The sequence below is a fragment of the Loxodonta africana genome, chromosome 14 (genome assembly GCF_030014295.1).
Source record: "Loxodonta africana isolate mLoxAfr1 chromosome 14, mLoxAfr1.hap2, whole genome shotgun sequence".
Classification (NCBI taxonomy): domain Eukaryota; kingdom Metazoa; phylum Chordata; class Mammalia; order Proboscidea; family Elephantidae; genus Loxodonta; species Loxodonta africana.
The window spans coordinates 92,482,166-92,509,689 of NC_087355.1; the positions used below are offsets into that span (position 1 = coordinate 92,482,166).

The 27,524-nt window shown below is 43.7% G+C and overlaps 1 protein-coding gene across 5 annotated transcripts; it reads left to right on the forward strand.

The window, feature by feature from the left end:
* On the forward strand, positions 1 to 27,524 carry LOC100666328 (zinc finger protein 252-like). 5 transcript variants are annotated; one of them, XM_064268298.1, is made up of 6 exons: positions 1 to 287; positions 564 to 699; positions 2,950 to 3,024; positions 3,361 to 3,487; positions 4,191 to 4,304; positions 12,939 to 27,524. In XM_064268298.1, exons 3-6 carry the CDS (start codon positions 2,989 to 2,991, stop codon positions 15,254 to 15,256), a joined length of 2,595 nt encoding a protein of 864 aa, XP_064124368.1. In that variant the 5' UTR covers positions 1 to 287; positions 564 to 699; positions 2,950 to 2,988; the 3' UTR covers positions 15,257 to 27,524. The 5 variants fall into 5 exon arrangements, with proteins under 5 accessions (XP_064124368.1, XP_064124367.1, XP_064124369.1 ...); XM_064268297.1 differs by lacking the exon at positions 564 to 699; XM_064268299.1 differs by lacking the exons at positions 564 to 699; positions 12,939 to 27,524 and adding an exon at positions 6,289 to 11,678 and having other exon boundaries at positions 44 to 287.

Here is a 27,524-nt window from a genome sequence, read left to right on the forward strand (position 1 = left end):
TCCCGTCCTCCCTCTGCCCGCCCCCACACAAAGCCCCAGCGGAACGTCTGGTGCCCTCCCCCGCCAGCTGTCCGGAGCGCTAACACCAACACTCCGAAATAGAACCGGGCCACCGATACAGTCTTCCGTGACGCCCAGAGCGACTCCACAGACCCCTGGGATTCATGTGGGCTGTGAGCCGGGGAGCGGGGCGGAAGCTCAAGGCGGCATTTCCGGTCCGGGGGCCGCGCTGTCTCTACGTCTCCAGGCTGTGACCCGCGCCTCTTTCCTTCCTGTGGCCGAGCTGGGTGAGTCCTGGGCCGGGGCGGTTGGCGCAGAGGTGTCGGAGTGGCTCTGGGGCGGGCAGACCGGATCCAGGCTCAGAGGGGCCTAAGGACACGCCCCGCGGCCTCCCTGAGCCGGGCAAGACGCGCCCAGGGCGGCTGGGAAGCGTCGAGCGCCCACTGCGGGGAGGGCTGGGCGGGCGGAGAGCCGGGCGGCCGGGTGAATAAAGACGACCTGGCTGGAGAGGGGGCACTGGGGCGTGGTCGAATCTGTGATGAACCGAGTTGTGCTTTCCTCAGAGGAGAGAAAAGTACTTCCCATTCAGCAGAAATAGAAGATAAATTTGTGAGAAGACGCGGCGAAGAGGCCTCGGAGGCTGGGGGAAAGGCAGGAGATCACACATCCCAGCGCTAGAGCAAGACCTGCATTCATTCAGTAGGCGCTCAGTAAACATTCACCTAATAGTTAAGATTTAGTTAACGTTTTCTGTTTGTGGTTTGAAGGACTGTGTAAGCCCTTTTTACATATTCTCTTATATAGTTCCCAAAAATATCTACTGAAAGAAAGGGGTGATGTTATTCTGTTGTGGTTTGTGGAGAAACTCAAGTCACCTGCTTGAGGCTCCTGCCTTGGGTGGTGTATCCCAGATTGGAACTTGGTCCTGATGGGGTCCAGAGCCTGTGCTCCTAGTAGCAGTGTCACATGCCTCCCAGATGAGTCTGGAAGTGAAGGCAGGTGCATTAGGAAGGACCACTTTTGATACACAAAAGGGATGAGCAGCAGGGGTCAGTTGAAGGCAAGTGGTGGCTGGAGACATGAAGGGTGCCTTTGACCCAGGTGTGCCTCAGCTGGAGATGACATGAAGACCCAGGAAAAATGAGTTGGGTGGGCTATGCATCAATAAGCTGCTAGTCAGAGAAAACTCACCCAACGGTTGCTTGAATAGTGAAGATGGGACAGACAGGATTTGTTCAGGGTTTGTTTTGGGATGTCACGGGCCTACAGTGTGTCTCTGAGGTTCTCCTGTCTTTCCATTGTGGTTACTCCAGACTCCTTGTTTCTTTCTTATTATCAGGAGGCAAAATCCTTTCTAGAAGCCTTCCTGGCAAGCTTCCGTTAATGTCTTATTGGCCAGAACTGGGACTTGTGGTTACCTCTAGAGCCAGAGGAGTGGGCACATTTCTATTTGAGTTAAGGGGTCTGTTTGCATGGAGAGGCTGTGGGGGGAAGGGACCAGCTGTCTGCAGAGGTCAGTTCCTGGGAGTGACACCTCATGAGTGTCACCTGTCAGTGCTAAAATAAAACCAGATCCATGGTTTTAAATGTCACCTGTATACTGACAACTGCCAATGTATATCTAGCCAACCTCAACCTCTCTCTTGAATTTTGGGCCTGTGTAGCTGAATGTCTCGATTCTCCATTTGTAAGTTTAATAGAAATCTTAAACATAACATGTACAAAACAACTTTTTATTTTTCCCTCTCAGATACACTCGTGCAGTCTTACCCTTCTGAAAAAAAAAAAAAATTTCATTGTTTCAGTTGCTCAGGCCAAAAATCCTGGTGTCTCATCCCATACATCAGCAAAACCTAGTGACCATCCCTTCAAAATACATCCAGATTCTGACCTCATCACCTCTGCTGCCAGCACTCTGATCTAAGACACTATCATCTCTGGCTGGATTTTTGCTAGAGCTTCCAGCTGCTTTCTTCCTTCCACCCACACCTCTCAAGTCTGTTCTTGAAGCGGCAGCCAGAGGGGCCACATGTGTCAGGTCATATCACTCTGCTCAGACCTTCCAAGCACTTCCTGTCTCATTCAGAGTAAAAGCCAGTGTTGTTCAACAACCTACAAGACACTTTGCCCTCCTCTCTATCGCCCTTCCCTACTCTGCTTCAGCCCCTCTGGTCCCTGTGCCTTTCCTGTAATACACCAAGTAGCTTGCATCTCAGGACCTTTGCACCTGAGCCTCCTCCTGCCTGGGACATTCTTCTACTGGTGTCCTTATGAAGCCTGCCTTCACTCCATCTAGTTCTCTACTTTGATGTGGTTTTATCAGAGGTGCATTCCCTGACTTTTCTGTATAAAATATCTCCTATGTACCTATTGTTGGAAACCCTGGTGGCATAGTGGTTAAGCGCTACGGCTGTGAACTAAGAGGTCGGCAGTTCAAATCCGCCAGGCGCTCCTTGGAAACTCTATGGGGCAGTTCTACTCTATTCTATAGGGTTGTTATGAGTCATAATTGACTTGACGGCAGTGAGCTTGGAGCTTGACTTATTGTTACTTCTTGCGCTGCTTCATTCTTTCTAGCCATTGTCATCACCCGGCGTAGGCATGTCTGTCCATCTCTGCATTCATTTCTGGACTGCAGGAGTTTGTCTGCTTGTCTTCAGTTTTGTACCCATTGCCTTAATCCTCATGGATGGCCTGAATTATACTGCCTTTTGTCTCCCCTGGCCAGTGCATTCTGGGGAACCTGGTTTTTTTTTGTGGTGGCTGGCCTTGTGGTGTTAGCATAGGGAGGCCTGCTTCTAGGGGCAGGGAAGGAGTGCAGCCTCAGAGGCAACTAGGGTGCCTAGCATACCTGCCCTTCCTGGGGTTTTTGGCAGCCAAATTCTGGGTCCAGGCCCAGAAGTGTTAGGGGAGGAAGTCAGTCAGGCATCATCACACTCTTCTCTCCAGCTCTGCTGCCTCCTTGGGACAAGCTCAAGAGACCCAGTGATGGCCGTTAAGCAGCTCTTTCCTGTTGGGCCACAGGTGAGTTGTCCCCTTGGAGACCCCGGCATTGCTTCAGCCTTTGTGTGGCCTCCACCCTTCTTTAGCTGGTCCTAGTGGAGTTTAAGTTCCTGAAATGTTCTCCCCACTGTGTTTCCCCAGTCCCTAAACTGGGTGCAGTAGAAGGCAGGGTCAGGGATGTCAAAGATGGCTCAGCGTGGTGTCTGCCTTGAAGAACCCACTGTAGAGGGGATGATAAAACTTGGTACATGTACTCAGAGGGATTTTGCCCATCCCGAGCCTAGTGCCGCCTCCTTTACTTTAAGGACCCCACCCTGGGCCTGACCCCAGGGTTGCAGCAACATCTTGTCATTCCAGGTTGCATTGACCTTTGAGGATGTGGCTGTGCTTCTCTCCGAGGAAGAGTGGGACTGCCTTGGTCCTGTTCAGAGGGACCTCTACAGGGAAGTGATGCTGGAGACCTATGGGAACCTAGTCTCACTGGGTAAGGCCCCTTCCCAGGACTCAGCTCCGTGAACAGCTTGGGGACCAAAGGCTCGTCAGGGGCTGGAGATTCAGAGGCTCCGCATCCCCTAGGTCCAGAGATAGGTGAGATGCTTACCCTGGTTCAAGGCAGGCCTGATCTGTGCAGGGTGAGACCAGGAGCCTCCCTTTTTTCCTTACAGGAAGTATGGAAGGCGAATATTACTCATTGAACACCTAGTATATTTGTATCTCCTGAGTTAGTCTTTGTGCATCTTCAAGGTAGGTGGAGGGTACATAGTTCATAGATGAACACGAGGCTAACAAACAGCATCACTTCCTCATGTTCACATAGGTCGTTGGTGGAAAACTTGGGATTTGACTATTCAGGCTCAGAGCCCTGTGTCCCTTATGCTGGAATGTGCTACTTCCTTTAGCCGTTCTGCCTGAGTCGTGGACCCCTCTGTTGGGCATTAATGTCACCTCTAGCATGAGTCTTTTACCATGATGTGTTCAGATCCCAAATTCTGTGTCTTAGCCAAGCCCCCTAGAAGAGCTGAATCTTGAGCCTTCTTCAGCTGGCGCAGAGGCCTAAGTCTGTCTCCAACGTTTGGAGACCAGGTGTCTGAGGAGGTCATGACCAGCACAGAGATGCTGACTATAGGGGCAGGTTCTACCTGGACCCAGGACGAGTCATCAAGTCTCACTTCCTTTGTCTGGGGCAGGATGTCAAGGCTCCAAACCTGATGTCATCTCTCGGCTGGAGCATGGAGAAGAGCCCTGGGCCCCACACTTCCTGAGAACTGAGGGGTGCGGGATCTGGAGGCACAGGAGTGATGGTGAGTCTACGGGAACACCTTGCCTCTCCTTCATCTGTTGGCAGGTGCTGCAGGCTTCACCAGGCCGTTCTCTATGAGCTCCAGATCAGATCTCTGGTCACTTCCAGCACGCTGCTTCCCTTCTTCTCCATCTCTGTCTTTCCTCTCCTTTTTTCTCGTTGTTAGTGGCCCTGTTCTATGTCTGTAAGTGGATTCATGTTTTCCTTACCCTAGAAAACCTTCTTTTAGCCCCAGAAATGAACTCAAGTGTTTTTCGTGGAAGCTAGCAACCTGCCCTGGCTGCCTTCCAGACCCTCACTTTATCCTAGTCACTCCTTTTCAGTCCTTGCCGGTCAGGTTGGGGACACCAGGAGAGACTACCCAGAGGGTTACCCCTCTTGCTGTGTTGCTTCTGCTTGCCATCATTCACTCTACAGCACTCATCTCAGGCTGATTCTGGACCTTGGGGAAGAAGATGAGTTAGACAGTTTCTTCCTGTTTCTAGAAAGTACTATTAGTGTAGGGAGGGATTTGAACAGGTAAATAGTAAGTGGAGCAGAGTCTTTTGCTCTGCACAGCCATGGCAGCTAACATCTACTGGGTACGTTTGTCCTCAGTGTGTGCCTGGCACTGTGCTGGTGCAGTGAACTTATGCGGCTCTCCAGTAACCCTGTGTAGTTGGAACTCAGGAGACTGAGGCACAGACAGGTGAAATCACTGGCCCAAGCTCGTATGGCTGGCCAGGGATAGAGCTGGGTTGGGTCCCTGGCAGATTGGCTCCAAGTTTCTTATGTACGTATTTTTCCATGATGGCTTTATTGAAGTATAATTGGCATTCAAATAAGATGCACATATTTAAAGTGTATAGTTTGATATATTTTGGCATATGTATAAACGTGTGAAACTATTGCTATAATCAAGACAGTGAGGATATCTGTAAAAATGGTGTGGTGGGGGTGTCCGACCTCCTCTAACTTTGTTAGGGGGAGAGAGAATCACCGTCAGCTTCAACAGGCCAAGGCTGATTGCTATGAAGCAGAAGTCAGACATGCCTCCTCTCTCTAACATTTTTACTAATTCTGATACCAGCCATTCCTCTCATGGTACTCTTTACTTTATTGGGTTTGACAATTCATTGCAGTGGTCACACAGAACTCGTAGACCATACTCACAGTTATGGAGTTTATTAGAGAGGCAACAGGTTACAATTCAGGAGACAGTTTTTCGATCAGGACAGTCTCTTCTCATTTGTGCCTGCAGGCAGTCCCTCTTTGTCCCTCAGCCCCTTGGCCTGGCCTCTGCCCTGCTTGGGCAAGTGTTACAAAGCTCTTTACCTCTCCCAATAAGTGCCCAGAGGCACCCCGCTCTGCTAGTAAGCTTTGGTCTGAAGGCACTCAGCTGTCTAGCTCCATGGGTCAGCAAGCCTAGCTCTACTAAGTGCTCGAAGGCACCCCAATCTGCCGGCAAGCCTCCTGCCTGAACACACTCAGTTTCCCCGTTCTGTGAGCCGGGAAGCCCACCACACCACCTCCTGCCAGTTTCCTGGTTCTGCTGCCTGTGCTGCTGCTGTTTCCCTACTTCTGCTTCTTGTCTCCAGGGTTACAGGTTTCTCTCTCTATCTCCTGGGTCTGGGAGGTTTTTAGCACAGGGATCTGGGGTCCAAAGGATGTGCTACACTCCTAGGTCTTCTTTCTTGGTAATGAAGTACCCCGCCCCGCCCTTTCCGCCTCTGTGATGGCTCATGTTAATTCCAGTGGGATGGCAAAACTGACCAATCCCTTTGTAAGGGTTCCATGTACCTTATTTGTGTGGTCCCAGCCCCACAAGGGTACTATGCACGTTATTTGCATTATTCGTAAGCTATCCAGTCCCCTTGGTGGGCCACAAACACCTCGTTTGCATAGTCTTACCCAGTCATTTGGTGTGAGTTACAAGACCAGTCAGGAAAGGTGTGTGTCAGGGCTGTATCCTTTCACTACACTTATTCAATCTGTATGCTGAGCAGATAATATGAGAAGCTGGACTGTCTGAAGGGTTGGAGGAAGATTCATTAACAACCTGCGTTATGCAGATGATGCAGCCTTGCTTGCTGAAAGAGAAGAGGACTTAAAGCACTTACTGATGAAAATTAAAGACTACAGCCTTCAGTATGGATTACACCTCAGCAGAAAGAAAACAACGATCCCCCTAACTCTACCGCTGAGCCACATCATGATAAATGGAGAAAAGATTGACATCGTCAAGGATTTCATTTTACTTGAATCCACAATCAACAGCCATGGAAGCAGCAGTTAAGAAATCAAACGGCGCATTGCATTGGGCAAATCTGCTGCAATAGATCTCTCTATAGAATTAAAAAGCAAAGATGTCACTTTGAGGGCTAATGTGTGCCTGACCCAAGCCATAGTATTTTCAGTTGCCTCATATGCATGCAAAAGTCGGACGTTGAATAAAGAAAGACTGAAGAATAGTTGATGCCTTCAAATTACGGTGTTGGCGAAGAGCCTGCCAGAAGAATGAACGCATCTGTCTTGGAAGAAGTACAGCTTCTAAGGATGCTCCTTAGAAGCAAGGATGTTGAGACTTTGTTTCATGTATTTTGGATGTGTTATCAGGAGGAACCAGTGTCTGGAGAAGGACATCATGCTTGGTAAAGCAGAGGTTCAGTGAAAAAGAGGAAGACCCTCAGTGAGATGGATTGACACAGTGGCTGCAGCAGTGGGCTCAAACATAGCAACGACTGTGAGGATGGTTTGGGATCAGGCAATGTTTCATTCTGTTGTACGGAACCAATTTGAAGAAACATAACAACACAAGATCATGGCGAGAAAGGCCATATAAAAGCAATCCATTACACAGAGAGAGAGTGGAGGGAAGAACTGTGCTATCTTGTTAGAGGGAGAGCAATTAGGAGTGTATAGCAAGGTGTATGTAAATTTTTGTGTGAGAGACTGACCTGATTTGTAAACTTTCAAAGCACAATAAAAATAAAAAAAAAAGCAATCCATTGCACCACAATATCCCTCATCCCCAAAGTTTTCTCATATTCCTTTTGATCCCTCTCTCTCACCCAAGCAAGTACTAATCTGCCTTCTCTCAGTATTGACTGAATTTATAGAATTTATATAAATGGGATCATATTGTATATACTCTTTTTGGTTTGGCGTCTTTTACTTGACGTTTTGTACATCATACATGTTCTTTTATCAATAATTCATTTTTTGTTTCTGAGTAGTATTCCATTGTATGAATATACCACAGTTGGTTCATTTTTCTGTTAATAAACGTTCTGTTTATTACATTTGGATTATTTTCAGTTTTTGTATAATACAGATAAGCCGCTATGAACATTTGTGTACAGGTTTTTGTACGATGATACATTTCCTTTTCTCTTGGGTAAATACCTGGGACTGGAGTGACAGGATCACATTGTAGGTGTATGTTTTACTTTTTAAGAAATTGCCAAATAGTTTTCAAAGTGGTTGCACCGTTTTAGGAGCCCTGGTGGCACAGTGGTTAAGACCTATGGCTGCTAACCAAAAGGTTGGCAGGTCCTTGGGAACCATGTGGGGCAGTTCTACTCTGACTTATGGGGTCGCTATGAGTTGGAATCGAAGGCAGTGGGTTTGGTTTTTGGTTGGTATCGTTTTATATTCCCATAAGCTTTGTATGAGAGTTCCAGTTGCTCTGCATCCTTGCTGACACTTGATGTGTTCAGTCTTTTAATTTTAGCTATTCTCATAGATACATAGTTATTTAATTACGGTATTAGTTTGCATTCCCCAACAACTAAAGGTGTTGAATGTCTTTTCATGTGTTTATTTCCATCTGTATATCTCCGTTGGCAAAGTGACTGTTCAAATCTGTGCCCATTTTTTTTTTTTTTTTTAAATTGGGTTGTTTTACTTATTGTTAGGTTGTAAGAGTTCTTTGGTTTTACTGGAAGAGTTCTTTATATATTCTGGTTGCAAGCAAGTTCTTTAGCAGATATATGCTTTTCATAGATTTTCTGCCTTTTTTTTTTTCATTCTCTTAACAGTGTCTTTTAAAGAGCAGAAGTTTTAAATTTTGATGAAGTCCAGTATATCAGTTTGTTCTTTTATGGATTGTGTTTTTGGTGTCATGTCTAAGAAATCTTTGTCTCCCCAGGTGTGATGGTTAAGGTTGTGTGTCAGCTTGGCTGGGCCATGATTCTCAGTCGTTTGGCAGATATGTAATGATGTAGTTTAACAGCTATGTAATGATGTGATTGGCAGTTACGTCATGGTTCAGTCATCCTCCATGATGTGATCTGATGTGATCAGCCAATCATTTGTAAGAGGAGTTCCCTCAGGGATGTGGCCTGGATCCAATATATATATGGACGTTCTGGCAAAGCTCACTTGCTTCCCCTGAATTCTGCATCTGGCTTGTCGTTATCTGACCTCTGGTTCTTGGGACTTGAGCCAGCTGCCTGCCATATTGCCTGCTGATCTTGGAATTTGTCAGCCTTTGCAGCCTGTGAGCCAGTGGCCTGCTGTCTTACTTGCTGATCTTGGATTCATCAGCCTCCACAGCCCATGAGCCAGTGGCCTGCCATTGGACCTGCCAATCTTAGGTTCATCAGCCCCTGCAGCTACATGAGTGAGCTAACTTGGGACTTGCCAGCCTCTACAACCACACGAGCCATTTCCTTGAGATAAATGTCTCTCTTTCTACATATTTATATGGATGTGTGTGTGTATGTACGCTTCAATGGTTTTGGTTCTCTAGAGAGAACCAACCCAGCTTAAGACACCAGGGTCAAAAAATTTTCTTCTAGAATTTTTAATAATTTTAGGTGTTAAATTTAAATCTGTGATCTGTATTGTGTTAATTTTTGTATATGATGAGGCATGGATGCAAGTTTATTTTTTTGCATGTGGCTATCCAGTTGTTTCAACGTCCATTTATTGAAAAGACTGTCCTTTCTCCACTGCGTTGCCTTTATATCTTTGTCGAAAATTAGTTTTCTATATATGTATGGATTTATTTCTGGACTCTTATTTCTCTTCTTTTGGTTTGTTTGTCCATCTTTACTCCAATAACATGCTATTTGGATTACTGAGACTTTATAATAATTCTTGAAGCCAGGTAGTGTTAGCCCTCCAATTTCGTTTTTTATTTTCAGAGTTGTTTTGGCTATTCTGGTCTTTTTTCATTTCCATATGAATTTTAGAATCAGCTTGTTGATTTCTACAAAAAACACTTGCCGGGATTTTGATTGGGATTATGTTGAATGTATAGATCAGTTTGGGGAGATTTGACATATGTCGAGTTTTCTGACTTATAAACAAGATTTGCCTATTTATTGATTTTCATTAATTTTTCCCAGCAATATTTAGTAGTTTTCCATGTACAGGTCTTTCACATCTTTCACCAAATGTTTACCTAAGTATTTCATATTTTTGACGGCATTATAAATGGTTTATTTCAATTTCCAATTATTGATTTGTTGTATATAGGAATACAGTTGGCTTTTATATATCATTCTTGTGTCCTGCAACCTCGTAGAACCCTCTGTGCTATGCAGCCTATTGTATGGCATGATGGATGCACGCCATGGAAACAGTGGGAGTATAGAGGAGTGAGTCTGTGTTTCAGGAAGGAATAATAAAAAAAACCAAACCCGTTGCCGTCGAGTTGATTCCCTCATCATGACTGTACGGAACAGGGTAGAGCTGCCCCGTGGAGTTTCCAAGGAGTGCCTGTTGAACTGCCAACCCTGGTTAGCATTTAACCACCACACTACCAGGGTTTCCTCTGGAAGGAATAGAGGGCAAGAAAAATGCTGTAAAGTGAAGTAGCTGATAGTGTGAGGTCTTTGTGTCTCTCACCTGAATTTTCCCTGATGAAACTGAACCAGTTAAGCTTTGGTGGTCTCCTGTACGTTCTTTGCATGCAACACACCGTCCTCTGTGGATTACACAATTTGCTATACGTTGTTCCTGGGTGACTTTATTTCCTCTCCTATCATTCTTCCTCACTTCGTCTAAGAAATAGCTCATTTCCTAGGAGATTTCTGATGGCGTATGATGCAACCTCTCATTATCATTTATTGAGGGCTCAAGGTCTTTGCTATAGTTGTAGGTTCTGTTGATGAGTTATTTAAAATCATGAGATAAGATGTAAGGATGAAACTTCCCAGAAGTAGTATTTGTCCTGTGAGGAAACTGAGGACCAGTGAGCCTGAGTTGGTTATACATAGCTGGGGAGCAGCCAAGGTTCAAACCAGAGCCGCTTGGCTTCAGAGTCTGCATTCTTTCTTCTGCACCACTTGACACTGGTCTGGACCTTGTCCTTCTATCCAGTTGCAAGGATGATCTCATTCCTGCAGCTGAGCGTTTTACATGCTTCTTCTCCCCCTGATGGCCCCATGGTTGGTATCTTATGGTTTTGCCTTCATTGCCTAAGGAGGAGACCTGCGATGGAGCAGGTGTTTGTTAGTCTTTGGCTTCATGCTTGGGAGGAGGAGGAGTCTGAGAAGTAGATAAAAGCAGGAGGAGTTGTAGAAGGAGAGGGAAATGGGGTTGCCAGGACAAGCCAGGAGAGAGCTGATAGTGACCCACTTCCTCTCATCTTTCTGGGCCCCGTGATGCCTTCAGGTACAGTTAAGCCATTTCTTACAACCTTGGCCTTTGTGGAAACCCTGGTGGCGTAGTGATTAAGTGCTAATGGCTGCTAACCAAGAGGTCAGCAGTTCGAATCCACCAGACGCTCCTTGGAAATTCTATCGGGTAGTTCTACTCTGTCCTATAGGGTCGCTATGACTCGGAATTGACTCGACGGCAGTGGGTTTGGCTTTCTGGGTTTTGGCCTTTGTATTTTACTGTGAGTTGCTGCTTCTTGACTTGTAGATGACTCTGTTCAGTGGCTTTTTGTTTTGTTCATGTTCTTTATTCCGTCTGCTACTTGGTGAAAAAATACCTCTTGATTAGAATAATCTTTTCGCTCTCTAATTTTGAGACCTTGAGGACTTTAGCTCCTCAGATCCCCTCATAGAAGCCACAGAAATTCAGAGTGTTTAACCATCCAGAACCAGCCCCTTCAGGCTGATCATTGGTTTCTAGAGTAAATTATTAAATTGGCTTTTTCCCTTTTATACTTTGAATAGTAAAATCGCTTTGATGTACTGTGAGTAGTTCACTGAAGTCTATTAAGACAAGTTGGCCCAATTTGAGACCTCATCCAGTTAACATTTTCAGCTCAGTCTCCCTGATCTGGCTAGACAGCCTGAAAGTAACACCTCACTGAAGCTCTAATAACTGCTATTTACAAAAGGGAGATTGAATTGTGCCTGCATAGTATCTCAATACAGGGCTACCCTCTCCGTGTTCTGACCTGGGTTGTTCTTCCCACAGCCTTTATAGCCATGTTACTTGTTGTTTTTTTTTTTTTTAAACTCTCTTTCTCTGGATCTCTCACAATCCAGTTGTATCACAGTTTTCACAAATTTTCAGGCATTTTTGTTCATTGGGAATGTGTGTATAGGAATGTTGGATATATTTGGCTTTTCTGTCTTGTGCTGTTCCTGGAATTTGAATGAATAGGTTGTTTCTTTGTTTCTATTTTTCTTTGTTTTTTCTAATTTGCTCCTGTGAAACCAAGCTGTCCAGGTCAACTCATTTTTCCCATCATCCATTACTTATATATATTTCATTCATTACACGTTATGTATCATTCATTTATTTTTCAACAAATGTTTGACTTCCTATTATGGGTAAGCCACACAAAAATATTGTATTTACAAAATATGCAGCAATCACATACCCATTAGAGGTGGGAACTTCCAAGCCTTCATTCCCTTGTTTCTAATCACCCTTTTCACCTCCCTGAGAGTTATACTCCCTCTGATGATATGTACTGCTGTTCCTGCTTCGTGTGTGCCTGCTTAGCCTGTTTGCAGATATAAATCTTTTAACCTTGGGCTCTGTCTTAGTTACCTATTGTTGCTGTAAAAGAAATACCACAAGTAGGTGGCTTTAAAGAACAGAAATTTGCTTTCTCACAGTTCTGGAGCCTAAAAGTCCAAATCAGGGTATTGGCTGTGTTGATTCCTTCCTTGTCATTAGCCCTGGGTGTGTGTTCTTTGGTTTCTTGGTGATCCTCACATGGCATCTTCTTCCCCCATGCATGCCTCTCTCTGCGTCTGATCTGCCCTTTTTATAACTCAAAAAATTAAGTTTAGGATCCACCCTATACTGGTATGATCTCAACTGATTGATAGCATTATGTTACAGTGCATTACAGAAGATGATTACATTACATTGGATTTCATCACAGAAGCTAATCCGCTCTGCCCAAGGCCATCTGACGTAATCACATGATTAAATCATATCAGCATAGGGCCAGGATTTTAATACATATTTCTGGGGCATGCAGTTCAGTCCATAACAGGTTCCCTCCTCCCTCCCTTTCTCCCTTCTTTCTGTCCTCCCCACACCGACTTTAATCGCTTTGATAGCTGTTTCTTTTTGCCCTTCTCTCTCCCCTCCACCTAGTGAGATCAGTTTCTACGTTCTGAGAATCTGATTTCCTCCCAGGAGATACTTGTTTCAGATAAATTTTCCTGTTTCTCCTCTAATTTTTTCTTTCACAGTAAAGTACAAGTGACTGATTTTATCTTCATTCTTTCAGGTTGTGATATGAGAACTGAAATAAAGGAATTGACTCGAAAGCAGGATATTTCTGAAGAAATGGGGTCACAGAGAGCAAAATCAGCCCATATGAGGAATATTTCCAAGGAACCTGATTTCGAAGAAATGAGTAAAACTGAGGGGAAGTTAAGGAATTACTGGAGAAAGTCTGCAGTGGAAGGACTTAAGAAATCCTTCTGCCAGAAGAAGAATTTCAGACCAGTGACAGTCACACATGTGAAAACCCCCACAGGAGAGAAAGACCAGAAATTCAATGCCACTGGGAAAATTTTCACCATAGACTCAACCCTTGTCAAATGTCTTAGGGAGTCTAGAGTGGAGCGTCTCCATCAGAGTGCATCATGTATAGAAAACTTTCAACAAAATAAAGACCTCATTAACCTCCAGGGCATCCATGTAGGAGAAGGAGCCTGTCAGACAGATGTGTTTGCAGAAGTGCCCAGACAGAGTTCATTTCTCAGTGAGAATCAGAGGATTATTAGTCCAGAGAAACTCTTTGAGTGCACTGAGTGTGAAAAAACTTTCAGTCAGAACAGAACTCTTATTCAACATCATAGAACTCACACTGGAGAGAAGCCCTATGAGTGTAACGAGCATGGGAAAACTTTCATTTGGCATGCTCTCCTTGGCAAACATCAGAGAATTCACACTGGTGAGAAACCCTATAAATGCGGTGAATGTGGCAAAGCTTTCAGTGCTTGTTCGTACTTTATTCAGCATTGTAAAATTCACACTGGAGAAAAACCCTGTGAGTGTAATGAATGTGGGAAAGCTTTTAGTACACGCTCATCTTATATTCAACATCTTAAAATTCATACTGGAGAGAAGCCCTATGAGTGTAATCAGTGTGGGAAAGCTTTTAGTCATAGCTCCAATCTGATTCACCATCAGAGAATTCATAGTGGAAAGAAACCTTACAAGTGTAAAGAATGTGGGAAAGACTTCAGTAGACAGTCACACCTTGTTCAGCATCAGAGAATTCATTCTGGAGAGAGACCTTATGAGTGTAATGATTGTGGTAGAGCCTTTAGTGCACGGTTGTCTCTCATTCAACATCAGAGAATCCATACGGGAGAAAAGCCCTATGGATGTAATGAATGTGGAAAATCCTTTAGCCTGAACCGAACCCTTATTGTCCATCAGAGAATTCACACTGGAGAGAAACCCTATAGGTGTAATGAATGTGGAAAATCCTTCAGTCAGCGCTCACAAGTTATTCAGCATAAGAGAATCCACACTGGAGAGAAGCCTTTTATCTGCAATGAGTGTGGAAAATCATTCAGTGCTCGTCTGTCCCTTATCCAACATCAGAGAATTCACACTGGAGAGAAACCTTATGGATGTGATGAGTGTGGGAAAACCTTCAGTCAAAAGGGGCACCTTATCCAGCATCGGCGAATTCACACTGGAGAGAGACCCTATGAGTGTAATGAGTGTGGAAAAACTTTTAGTCAGAGTTTTAATCTTATTCACCATCAAAGAACACACAGTGGTGAAAAGCCCTATGAATGTAATGAATGTGATAAAGCCTTCAGTGTACTTTCTTCCCTTGTCCAACATCAGAGAGTACATAATGGAGAGAAACCCTATGAATGCCACAAATGTGGGAAAGCCTTTAGCCAGGGCTCCCACCTTATTCAACATCAAAGGAGTCACACTGGAGAGAAACCTTATGAGTGTAACGAATGTGGAAAAACCTTTGGACAAATATCTACCTTAAGTAAGCATGAGAGAACACATAATGGGGAGAAACCCTACAAGTGTAGCGATTGTGGGAAAGCTTTCAGTCAGAGTGCACACCTTAGCCGCCATCGAAGAATTCACACTGGAGAGAATCCCTATGAATGTAGTGACTGTGGGAAGGCCTTCAGTGTTCGCTCCTCTCTCATTCAACATCATAGAATTCACACTGGTGAGAAGCCTTACGAATGTAGTGAGTGTGATAAGGCCTTCAGTCAGCATTCACAATTTATTCAGCATCAGAGAATTCACACTGGAGAGAAACCTTACATGTGCAATGAATGTGAAAAATCCTTCAGTGCACGTTTATCGCTTATTCAACACAAGAGAATTCACACTGGAGAGAAACCCTACGAATGCGCTGAATGTGGAAAATCCTTCCGACAAAGCTCTCACCTTATTCGACATCAGAGAATTCACAGTGGAGAACAACCTTACACATGTAATGAATGTGGAAAAGCTTTCAGTCAGAGAATAACTGTTACTAGTCATGAGAAAATTCATGAAATTCACATGAGAGAACAAGCTTATAAATGTAGTAAGTGTGGAGAACTCTAGTGCAAAAAAAAATGCAAAGTCAGCTTTAACTCAGCATTGTAAAGTTCATGGTAGAGTGTAAATCTGTCTTATTTGATAAATTCTTCATTTTTACATTATGAAAGTCATACTAGAGGGAAGCAAAGCTGTCACTTTATGGCTTTTATTTTGGAGACTCAGCTCTTAAGGGATTTGACCATCTTCCAGTTGGCTGCTAGCTAAAGACAGGCTGCCGAATTACGTGGTAAAAATCCCGAGGCAACGTGGCCTTCTCTTAGTTTCAGAGGATGGTCCTCTGCTTGAGTAAACAAGTGCCATTTAAATATAACTATTTAGATCAAGTTTTTATAGCACCAGACCTTAAGGCACCATTAGGTATTTCATTTGACCACTTGTATTTTTTTCCTTCCCTCTTTATAATCTATATCAGCTTCAAGAAAATTAACTGGGATCGATGCACTTTCAAGTGTGATGGACCCAGGTTTTTTTTTGGGGGGGGGTGTAATTTTTTTGTTTGGGCCTCTTAAAAATGTTTTTATTTTATAGTAAGGGGTTATGGCACTTTTAACTGAAAATTTGTCCCTTTTTAACATCAGATAATTCACACGAGAAATTTTACAAGGAGTGCTTGCTAAAGAATGAAGCAAGACTTGTGTGTAGATTTAAACTGTTGAGATCCTGCTAAGAAGTCAAATAACTCATGTAAAATGGATTCTTTTAAAAGGTAATTTGGAAAGCAAACAAAAAAACCAGCAGACATGAGCTGAGAGAAAATTAGGCACAGTAGACACATGGCAGCATGAGATACAATTTATAGGTTCTTAAAACCAAGGTCAGTATATTTAATACCAGTTTCTAAGGGAGAGAAGGTTAATAACTGAGGTGGCCCACTGGCCTCTGGGTTTCCTCTTATTGGGCATCCTAGCACCAAGCAGACTCTGATGCTGAGATCTTTATGTATCAGTAATTCTCACCTCAGGCAGTGTGGATTGTGACAAAAAAGAACTGATGGTAATTAGTAGTTTTTGACTGGGTACTGAAGCTGCTGGGATTGGAACAGAGAAGAGCTAGACTATACAAAGTCATTTTTCTAACCCATGGCATCTTTAGGAAGAGTGAAGAAGCTGCCTAGTCAATGCCTATATAGTCTGATCCCTCTAGGCAGGGACTGAAACCTTGTAGCAGAACTCAGGCCAAGGAAGGGGTGGTGGTGACAGAAACCAGGTGACATTGGTTGCTGCAGCATCTAGTCAAATTCCTTGATGGGAGTAACTTGCTTCCTAGGACCATCAACCTTTCCTGTCTTCCTACCTTCTCACCCATCTTCGGCCTTCCCCCACCCATAACTATACCTTTCTGTCTCCTAAGTGTATATGTGTTCCTAGTGGGTCCCTGGTCTGGCGTTTCTGCAGGGTGTGTTCAGGTGCATGTGTTGTGGGGGTTGGGAACCAAGTGTGTCTGTGTTTTTGTGTCAGTGTTGGTGGTCAGTACCTTCTCCAAGTCTTTGCACATGCTGTTTTTCTGTCAGGAATTTTCTCCCTCCTTTTCTTTATCCCTTCCATGATCCGTGAGCTATGTGGTTGCCCACCCACTTTTTCTGGCTCTCAGGTTTATTGGGGAGCTGTTTTACCACTGACAGTGTATGCTGTCGCCAAAGGCAGGGGCCTTTATGGCTGTTTCTACAGGGTGCTGTATGAGACGTGTACATTTATGGTAGGAAAAAGAAAATTTTTGTGTGGGAACCCATGTATCTCAGTGGACTCTGGTGGAACTCTGTGGTTTTCAGGGTTCAAGTTAGTGGGACAATGTACTTGAACCCATTAATGAACACTGAGTGTGTTGTCCTACTGACCTCTGAGGGTGGTCTTGTGAAAGTGGGAAAAAAATCCATACTACCTACCAAAATTCAGACATAGTGATTCAGCGTGCTTCCATTAATGAAAAAATGTGCTATCAACAAAAAAATTTAGAGCAGAATAGGGCCTTAAAAGGGATGTGAACAGCATCTTCCTTGATAATCCTATCTAAGCTAACTACCTCTTCATTCCCAGTCTCCCTTTCTAAGTCTTCTGTTTTTCATTCTTTCGGAGGTTGCTTCTGTAACTTTAAGCAATAAACTCATATCCATGAATTTTTCAGTGTTAGGCACTATTGACTTCTCTGTATAAAAAATAAGGGTTTATTTAACTTGATACTCTTCAATATGTGACAGTTTTTTCCAGTAATTTTGATTCATAATTACTGTGGTAAAATAAAACATTTACCATTTTAACTGCACAATTCAGTGACATTAATTACATTAACCATGTTGTGCAACCATCAGCACTATTTCCAAAAGATTTTATCCCAAACAGAAACTGAGTACTCCTTCAGCAATAACTCTCCATTCCTCCCTCACCCCAGCCCTTGGTGACCAGTAATAAACTTTTGTCTATGCATTTGCCTAGTCTAGATATTTCATAGAAGTTATATCCAGCTATATTTGTCCTTTTTTGCCTGACTTCACTCAGTTTAATGCTTTCAAGGTTCATGCATGTCGTCATATGTACCAGAACGTTTCTCTTTGTGGCTGAGTAATATTTAAGTTTGTGTATATCATATTTATCCATTAAGCAGTTGATGGACATTTGGATTGTTTCTGCCCCTTGCTTATTATGAATAATGCTGCAGTGAACATTAATGTACAAATACCTGTTTGAGTCCTGCTTTCAATTCTTTGGGGCATATACCTAGAAGTGGAATTGCCGGATCATATGGTAATTCTGTGTTTAACTTTTTGGGAACTGCCAGACTGTCTTGGTTCTCTTCAAAACACGATTTTTTATTCCATTAAATGCAGTATCTCTAAGTAAGATGAAGCTCTCAATGCCCCTACTCTTCCTAATACATTTTTCACTGTCTCAATTTTGTTAATTCCACAAACATCAAGTTGTATAACTTAATCTCATCTGCAGACTCTCTTGCCAAGTGAAATAGCATATTCCGTTTCTGGGGATTAGGGTGTGGGCATCTTTGGGGGAGGGCGTTACTCTGCCTACCACAAGGGTTTTGTGTTGCACTTTATATCTGCATGTGCTAATTACCATATGAAGTGCTTGCTGTAGTCAGTGATCTCTTGAAAAGCCTTTCTTGGACAATGTGGGTTTAATTCTACCTCTTTATGACTTGCTAAAAACAGAACAATACCAGTTACCAAGCAGTAGGAAACTTACTATGTTTAACATGTGAACAAAAGTGTTCAGTTTTTCCTTAAAAGAAACTGCCGAGCTATTTTCGAGTGGCTGCACCATTTTATATTCCCATCAGCAATGTATAAGAGAGCCAGTTTCTCTGAATCCTCTCCAGTATTTGGTACTGTCATTATAGAAAGTACAACAAAACATTATAGATATTTATTGTAAACAATTGTATATTAGCCAGGAAGATGTACAGGTCCCCTGGCGTTACTGCTATTACTGCACCATTATCTGAAGTTGCGATATCATCTAACCTCCAGAGCAGAGCCAGAGAAGTGATGAGAAGGCCCTAGCTTCAATTATGTAAGCAGTAAACCTTTCAATCCGTCTTGGTGTGTGTGTGGCATCATCATTTTCAACATCCCAACCAAATTGTGGGTGGGGCATCCATCTTTTCCAGAGTTCACAGTACAGTCTATGCTTATAGTTGGACTCATGGCTCACTAGCCTTATTTTTCTCTATTTCCTTTCATTCTGAGGTCTTCACTCTGGTTCATTCACTGTCATGTTAAAGCATTTTTTTAGTGTTTTCTTCGGTGTGTGTACCAAGGGGATACAATCTCAAATGTTATCCATTTGCCTTGATAGATAATGCTGTCATAATGTACATGAGATTCTTGGGTTGTAGTACTTTTTCCTCTGTGGTTTGTAGAAGCTATTCCATTCTCTTCTGTCTTTCGTTGTTGAAGATGAGAAATCTGATAATCTTATTCTCCACCCCCCACCACTGCCTTGCAGCTAATCTGAACTTTCCAAAAATTTGTATTATTTTTCTCTTTATTCCTAAGAGTTTAGGAATTTTACTGTGATAGGTCTTGTTATGGTAACCCTGGTGGCGTAGTGGTTAAGTGCTACGGCTGCTAACCAAAAGGTCGGCAGTTGGAATCTGGCAGGCGCTCCTTGGAAACTCTACGGGGCAGTTCTCCTCTGTCCTGTGGGGTCGCTATGAGTCGGAATCGACTTGACAGCAATGTGGTTTTTCTTTGGTTAGGTCTTGTTATATGTTTTTGTCTCAGCGATGCAGTCTGGAACTCATTGAGCTGTATCTGCCAATTGGAGTTTTGTCAGACAAAGTATTAGGGAATGGGAGAGGGGCCAGGGGTTGAAGTTATAAGCAGGGGAAAACAACTATAATGGTAAACCATGAGTCTTAGCTAGGTAAGAAGGGAAATGAGGACAGGAGGGAGATAATGGTAAATAAAAAGTAGTAGGGTTCAACAAATGGCCCTGGAAGAACTGGATATCCACATTCAAATGAATAAAGTTGGAACCCTACCTCACACCATTTACCTAAATTAACCTAAAATGGATCATAGGTCTAAATGTAAGAGCTAAAACTATAAACTATAAAAATTATAAGCTGTAAACTCTTAGAAGAAAACATATGTCTTCATGACCTTGGATTAGGGAAGTTTCTTAAGAAGTATGACACTAAAAAAGCACAAGCAACCAAAGAAGAAATAGTTAAATTGGACCTCATCAAATTTTAAAACTTTTCTGCTTCAAAGGACACTACCAAGAAAGTTAAAAGACAACCTACAGGAATGGGAGAAAATGTCTTCTAATCATAACTGATAAGGGCCTAGTATCCAGAATATCTTTTCCATTGTCTCTTTCCACAGATGTAGTCAATACATCAGAAAGAGACGATGGAAAAGCTCAATATCATCAGTCAGAACAAGGCCAGGGGCCGACTGTGGAACAGACCATCAATTGCTCATATGTAAGTTCAAGCTGAAATGGAAGAAAACCAGATCAAATCCACAGGAGCCAAAATAGGACCTTGATTATATCCCACCTGAATTTAGAGACCATCTGAAGAATAGGTTTGATGCATTGAACACTAGTGACTGAATACCAGACGAGTTGTGGAATGACATCAAGGACATCATCCATGAAGAAAACAAGAGGTCACTGAAAAGACAGGAAAGAAAGAAAAGACCGAGATGGATGTCAGAGGAGACTCTGAAACTTGCTCTTGAGCGTCGAGCAGCTAAAGCAAAAGGAAGAATTGATGAAGTAAAAGAACTGAACAGAAGATTTCAAAGGGCCTCTTGAGAAGACAAAGTAAAGTATTATAATGACGTGCAAAGAGCTGGAGATGGAAAACCAAAAGGGAAGGACATGCTTGGCGTTCCTCAAGCTGAAAGAACTGAAGAAAAAAATTCAAGCCTCGAGTTGCAATAGTGAAGGATTCCACGGGGAAAATATTAAATGATGCAGGAAGCATCAAAAGAAGATGGAAGGAATACACAGAGTCACTATACCAAAAAGAATTAGTCGATATTCAACCATTTCAAGAGGTGGCATATGATCAGGAACCAATGGTGCTGAAGGAAGAAGTCCAAGCTTCTCTGAAGGCATTGGCAAAAAACAAGGCTCCAGAAATTCATGGAATATCAGTTGAGATGTTTCAACAAATAGATGCAGTGCTGGACGTGCTCACTTGTCTATGTCAAGGAATATGAAAGGCAGCTTCCTGGCCAACTGATTGGAAGAGATCCATATTTATGCCTATTCCCAAGAAAGGTGATCCAACCGAATGTGGAAATTATAGAACAATATCATTAATATAACACACAAGCAAAATTCTGCTGAAGATCATTCAAAAACGGCTGCAGCAGCATATTGACAGGTAACTGCCAGAAATTCAGGCCGGTTTCAGAAGAGGACATGGAACCAGGGATATCACTGCTGATGTCAGATGGATCCTGGCTGAAAGCAGAGAATACCAGAAGGATGTTTATCTGTGTTTTATTGATTATGCAAAGGCATTTGACTGTGTGGATCATAGCAAACTATGGATAACACTGTGAAGAATGGGAATTCCAGAACACTTAATTGTGCTCGTGAGGAACCTTTACATAGATCAGGAGGCAGTTGTTCGGACAGAACAAGGGGATACTGATTGGTTTAAAGTCAGGAAAGGTGTATGTCAGGGTTGTATTCTTTCACCATACCTATTTAATCTGTATGCTGAACAAATAATACGAGAAGCTGGATTATATGAAGAAGAATGGGGCATTGAGATTGGGGGAAGACTCATTAACAACCTGCGTTATGCAGATGACACGACCTTGCTCTCTGAAAGTGAAGAGGACTTGTAGCACTTACTAATGAAGATCAAAGACCACAGCCTTCAGTATGGATTGCACCTCAACATAAAGAAAACAAAAATCCTCACAACTGGACCAGTGAGCAGCATCATGATAAACAGAAAAGATTGAAGTTGTCAAGGATTTCATTTTACTTGGATCCGCAATCAACAGCCATGGAAGCATTTGTATTGGGCAGATCTGCAAAGGACCTCTTCAAAGTGTTGAAGAGTAAAGATGTCACCCTGAAGACTAAGGTGCGCTTGGATTCAATCTATGGAATTAGCTTGTGTCTTGAGCCAGTTTCTTTTGGGATATAAAAGAGGGAAACAAGGAGTGCTGGGAGCAGAGCACATCCTTTGGACCCAGGGTTCCTGCTCTGAGAAGCTCCTAGTCCAGGGGAAGGTTGCTGAGAAGGCTGACAGAGAGAGAAAGCCTTCCCCTGGAGTTGATGCCCTGAATTTGGACTTTTGGCCTCCCTTACTGTGAGAAAATAAATTTCTCTATTAAAGCCATCCACTTGTATTTCTGTTACAGCAGCAGTAGATTACCAAGACAACGGTATATTCAGTACTTTCCGCCAGCATCACAGTTCAAAGGCATCTGTTCTTCAGTCTTCCTTATTCATTGTCCAGCTTTTGCATGCATATGAGGTGATTGAAAACACCATGGCTTGGGTCAGGCCCACCTTAGTCTTCAAGGTGACATCTTTGCTTTTTAACACTTTAAAAAGGCCTTTTGCAGCAGATTTGCCCAATGCAGTGCGTCTTTTGATTTCTCGACTGCTGCTTCCATGGCTGTTGATTGTGGATCCAAGTGAAATGAAATCCTTGACAACTTCAGTCTTTGCTGTTTATCATGATGTTGCTTATTTGTCCACTTGTGAGGATTGTTGTTTTCTTTGTGTTGAGGTGTAATCTATACTGAAGGCCGTGGTCTTTGATTGTCATCAGTAAGTACTTTAAGTCTTCCTCACTTTCAGAAGCAAGATTGTGTCATCTGCATATCGAAGGTTGTTAATGAGCCTGCCTCCAATCCTGATGCCCTGTACTTCTTCACATAGACCCGCTTTCCTGAGTTTAAAACACGCAGTACCTTTTGTTCTGTTCAAACAACTGGCTCTTAATCTACATACAGGTTCCTCATGAGCACAATTATTCTGGAATTCCCATTCTTCACAATGTTATCCATAATTTGTTATGATCCACACAGTCAAATACCTTTGCATAGTCAATAAAACACAGGTAAACATCTTTCTGGTATTCTGTGCTTTCAGCCAGGATTCATCTGAGTCAGAATTGACTCGATGGCAATGGGTTTGGTTGGTTTGGTATGCATGTGTTTATCTCAAGGAAATGGCTCACACACTTGTAGAGGCTGGCAAGTCCCAAGTCCATGTGTCAGGCATCAGGCTGGAGGCTTCTCCTGACTCAGCTGCAGGGGTTGATGAATCCCAAGATCAGCAGGTAAGCTGCTAGCTCAAGTCCCAAGAACTGGTCAAGTGATGATGAGCCAGATGTAGGATTCAGAGCAAGAGGCTTGCTGGACCATCCATTTATATACTGAAGGCCAGTCACACCCCCAGGGAAACTCCCTTTCAACTGATTGGCTGCCCACAGCAGATCTTATCATGGAGTTGATTACATCAGTATATAACTGCTAAATTACATCATTACATAACTACAAAACTACATCATAACTGCAAAATCACTGAGAATCATGGGCCAGGCAAGTTGACACATAACCATCACAAGGACTTCCCTCAAAATCTGAGATAACACCTATTCCTGTGGGGCGAACACCATTTTCACAGATCTAATTTAATGCCTGGTGACTACTAGTGGTTCAGAAGGATAAGAAAATACAAAATCTTTAATCAAATGGCTTTCTGAACATGATTATAGAAAGGAGAATGGACAAAGACCAGCTAGGTGACCACTGCACAAGTTATAGTACCGTTTTGTAACTACGTTTCTTCCCTAATCCGCCTGATGAGTCAAAGAAGTCCAGCTTATAATTAGTGATTTTTTGGATTGTTGTTAGGTGCTGTTGAATCGGCTCCAACTCATAGCAACCCTGTGTACAACAGAACGAAACACTGCCCAATGCTGCACCATCCTCACAATTGTTATGCTTGAGCCGATTGTTGCAGACACTGTGTCAGTCCATCTCATTGAGGGCCTTCCTCTTTTTTGCTGACCCTCTACTTTACCAATCATGATGTCCTCTGGGGACTGAGCCGTCCTGATAACATGTCCACATATGTGAGAAGAAGTTTTGCCACCCTTGCTTCTAAGAATTCTGGCGGTACTTCTTCCAAGACAGATCTGTTTGTTCTTTTGGCAGTCCATGGTACATTCAATATTCTTTGCCAACACCACAATTCAAAAGTGTCAATTCTGCTTTAGTCTTCCTTATTGTCCAGCTTTCACATGCATATGAGGTGATTGAAAACAGCATGGCTTGAGTGAGGAGCACCTTAGTCTTCAAGGTGACATCTTTCCTTTTCAACATCTTTGCTTTAAAAGAGGTCTTTTGCAGCAGATTTGCCTAATGCAATACATCATTTGATTTCTTGACTGCTGCTTCCATGGGTGTTGATTGTGGATCCAAGTAAAATGCAATCTTTGACAACTTCAATCTTTTCTTTGTTTATTATGATGTTGCTTATTGGTCCAGTTGTGAGACATGACCAGGAGAAATGATACTTGCAAGGCTACTAGTTTATGTGAACCCTGGTGGTGCAATGGTTAAGCACTTGGCTGCTAACCAAAAGGTCAGTGGTTCAAACCCACCAACCACTCCAAGGGAGAATGATGTGGTACTCTGCTTCCATAAGGATTATAGCCTTGGAAACCCTATGATTCTACTGAATCGACTGGACAGCACACAACAAGAGCAACCAGTTTATAATAGTTTCTGCCTCAGTTATCTAGTGCTGCTATAACAGAAATACCACAAGTGGATGGCTTTAACAAAGATAAATTTATTGTCTCAGTCTAGGAGGCTGTTGTTGTTAGGTGCTGTTGAGTCGGTTCTGACTCATAGCGACCCTACGTACAACAGAATGAAACATATTAAACGAAGTCTAGGAGGCTAGAAGCCCGAATTCAGGGCACCAGCTCCAGCGGAAGGCTTTATTTCTCTGTCAGCTCTGCGGGAGAGTCCTTATCATCAATCATCTCCTGGTCTAGGAGCTTCTCAGTGCAAGTACCCCGGATTTGAAGGACTTTGCTCCTGGTGCTTCTTTCTTGGTGGCATGAGGTCCCTTTCCTCTCTCTCAATTCTCTTTTTTGTATCTCAAAAGGGACTGACTAAAGATACAACCTAATCCTGTGTATTGAGTCCTGCCTCATTAACATAACTGACTCTAATCCTGCCGAATTAGCATCAGGATTAGGATTTACAACACACAGGATAATCACATCAGATCACAAAATGGTGAACAACAATATAATACTGGGAATCATGGCCTGGCCAAGTCGACACACCTTTTGGGGGGACACAATTAAATCCATGACAGTTTCCTTGTGAGAGACAAGAAAATAAATGTCTCCATTGTATATTGAGAAGGAAATGTTTCTCCCATAGCACCATAACAGAGTGGGCCATATAAACCAGAAGTTATGTGTGAGAAAGCTTCCCTGTGGTTCTGCCTGGGTGCACTGACATGTCCTACTGACATGTCCCACATCTCCAGTGTGACTGTACTGTGGTGCTGGGAATCTGTAAGAATTGCTGGACCTGAGGCATTGATTGCATCTGTGCTTTTCTCATCAGTGTATTAAGTATCCAGATGATCAATAACCAAACAGTGAACGGGATCACTGCCTCCCAAAGGCTGTGGCCTTTCTGACTTTTGAAGATCCCTTGGTGACGGCTGTGGCCTGCACAGCTCTTCCCTTCTCCACTCTCACAGCTGTGGTCCTTGGGGTACTTCACTGTGGTACTTGTGAAGTACCGAGACACTCCCATTGTCAAGGCCAATTGGACTCTCAGCTACGTCCTCCTCACCTTCCTCTCCCTGTGTTTCCTCTGCTCCTTTCTCTTCATTGGATGTCCCAACACAGCCACCTGCATTCTCTGGCAAACCACATTTGGAGTTGTGTTTACTGTGGTTGTTTCCAGTGTTTTGGCCAAAATCATCACTCCGATCCTGGCTTTCAAGGCCACTGTAGCAGGCAGGAGGGTGAGGCACTGGTTGGTATCGGGGTCACCTAATGTTACCAAACCGTAGAAGGTGAGTTCTGTCTGGTATGCTCAGACTTGGCAATAATCTGGACACTGGTCTTTGAGAAAGAGAAAGTAATTTTACTGCAATGTGAAGAGCAAGGAGCAGGGAGGAAGTTCCTCAGATCTGACTCCCCAAGCTATGGGAAGCAGGGCTTATATGTGATTTGGGCAGCAAGATTGCAGCCAGGCAGGCATACTGGGGAGGGACAATTCAAGAAGGCGGTCAGGAACCAGGAGGTGACTTTGTTCTTGTCGGATGTCTCGTTTTGGAATAGGGTCTAGGTGATAATTTTTATTCTGATTCATTCCACTTGTTGCTATGTCCTCTGTTGAGGTCAATTAGTGGCCACATTTGGCCCTTCTGCACATGTGGGGCAGGCCAGATCTGACTTGGGCTAGTTTATGGACTAATGGAAAACGTACTGGCATTTGTAGGGTCAGGTTACACTAACTGTCATTCCCATCTGCTCCCTGATCTAGGTGACTGTCTGTGGAGTCTGGCTGCGAACCTCTCCGCCCTTCACTGACACAGACATACACTCCGAGCCTGGGTTTGTCCTCATATGCAGTAAGGGCTTGGTCACTGCCTTCTCCTGTGTTCTAGGATACCTGGGCTCCTTGGCCCTGGGGAGCTTCACTGTGGCTTTCCCGGTGTAAAAAGGGCATGGGGGCGGCAGCTGACCTCCTCTAACTTCACAACGGGGAAGGAGAATCAAGATCAACACCCCAAGGCTGATTCCTATGAGGTGGAGGTCAGACATGCCTCTTCTCTCCACTATCCTTACCAATTGTGACACCACTGCCCCTCCCATGGCAGTCTCTACTTCTCTGCTGAGTTCGGTAATTCATTGCAATGGCCACACAGAACTCACAGACAATATTCATGATTATGGGTTTTTTTTGGGAAGTAACAGGTTATAATTCATGTTCAGAAATGCTCAGGATACAGGTCTTCCACAAGCACAGCCTCTTAGCCATGCCCACAGGCACACCTCTTTCTGGCTCTCAGCTTCTACCCTGCTTGGGCAAGTGTAATAAACCACTTTTAGCTCTGCTGATAAGTGCCCAAAGGCACTCTACTCTGGCAGTAAGCCTCAGCCTGAAGGTGCTCAGCTCTAACTCTGTGGGTCAGCAAACCAAGCTTATCAAGTACCCAGAGGCACCCTACTCCTCCAGCAAGTCTCCTGCCTGAAGGCGCTCAGCTTTCTTGCTCTGTGGGCCAGGCCATCTCCCCCCGGTTCTCCTGGCTCTGCTGCTGCCATTTCTCTGCTGCTACTTCTGGCCGTCTTCAGTGTTACGGTTCTCCCTATCAGTCTCCTGGTTCCAGGAGGTTCTCAGCACAGGAATCCTGGGTCCAAAGGATGTGCTCTGCTCCTGGCTCTTCTTCGTTGTTGGTGGTGAGATCCTCTCTCTGCTCTGAAATTGGCTCTCTTTTAAGCCTAGTGGGATGGCAAAACTGACCGATTCCCATGGTGAGCCACAATTACCTTATTTACACAATCCCACTCAAGTGAGTTAAAAGACCTTGGCAAGAAAGGCCCTACAAAAGCAGTCCATTGCACTGCACCTGGCCAGAAGCCTGCCAAGTACCTGACATTCACCATGCTGGTGTTCTGCAGTGTCTGGGTCAACTTCCTGCCTGTCTACCACAGCACCAAAGGGAAGGTCATGGTGGCTGTGGAGATCTCTCCACCTTGGCCTCCAGTGCTTGGCTGCTGGGCTGCA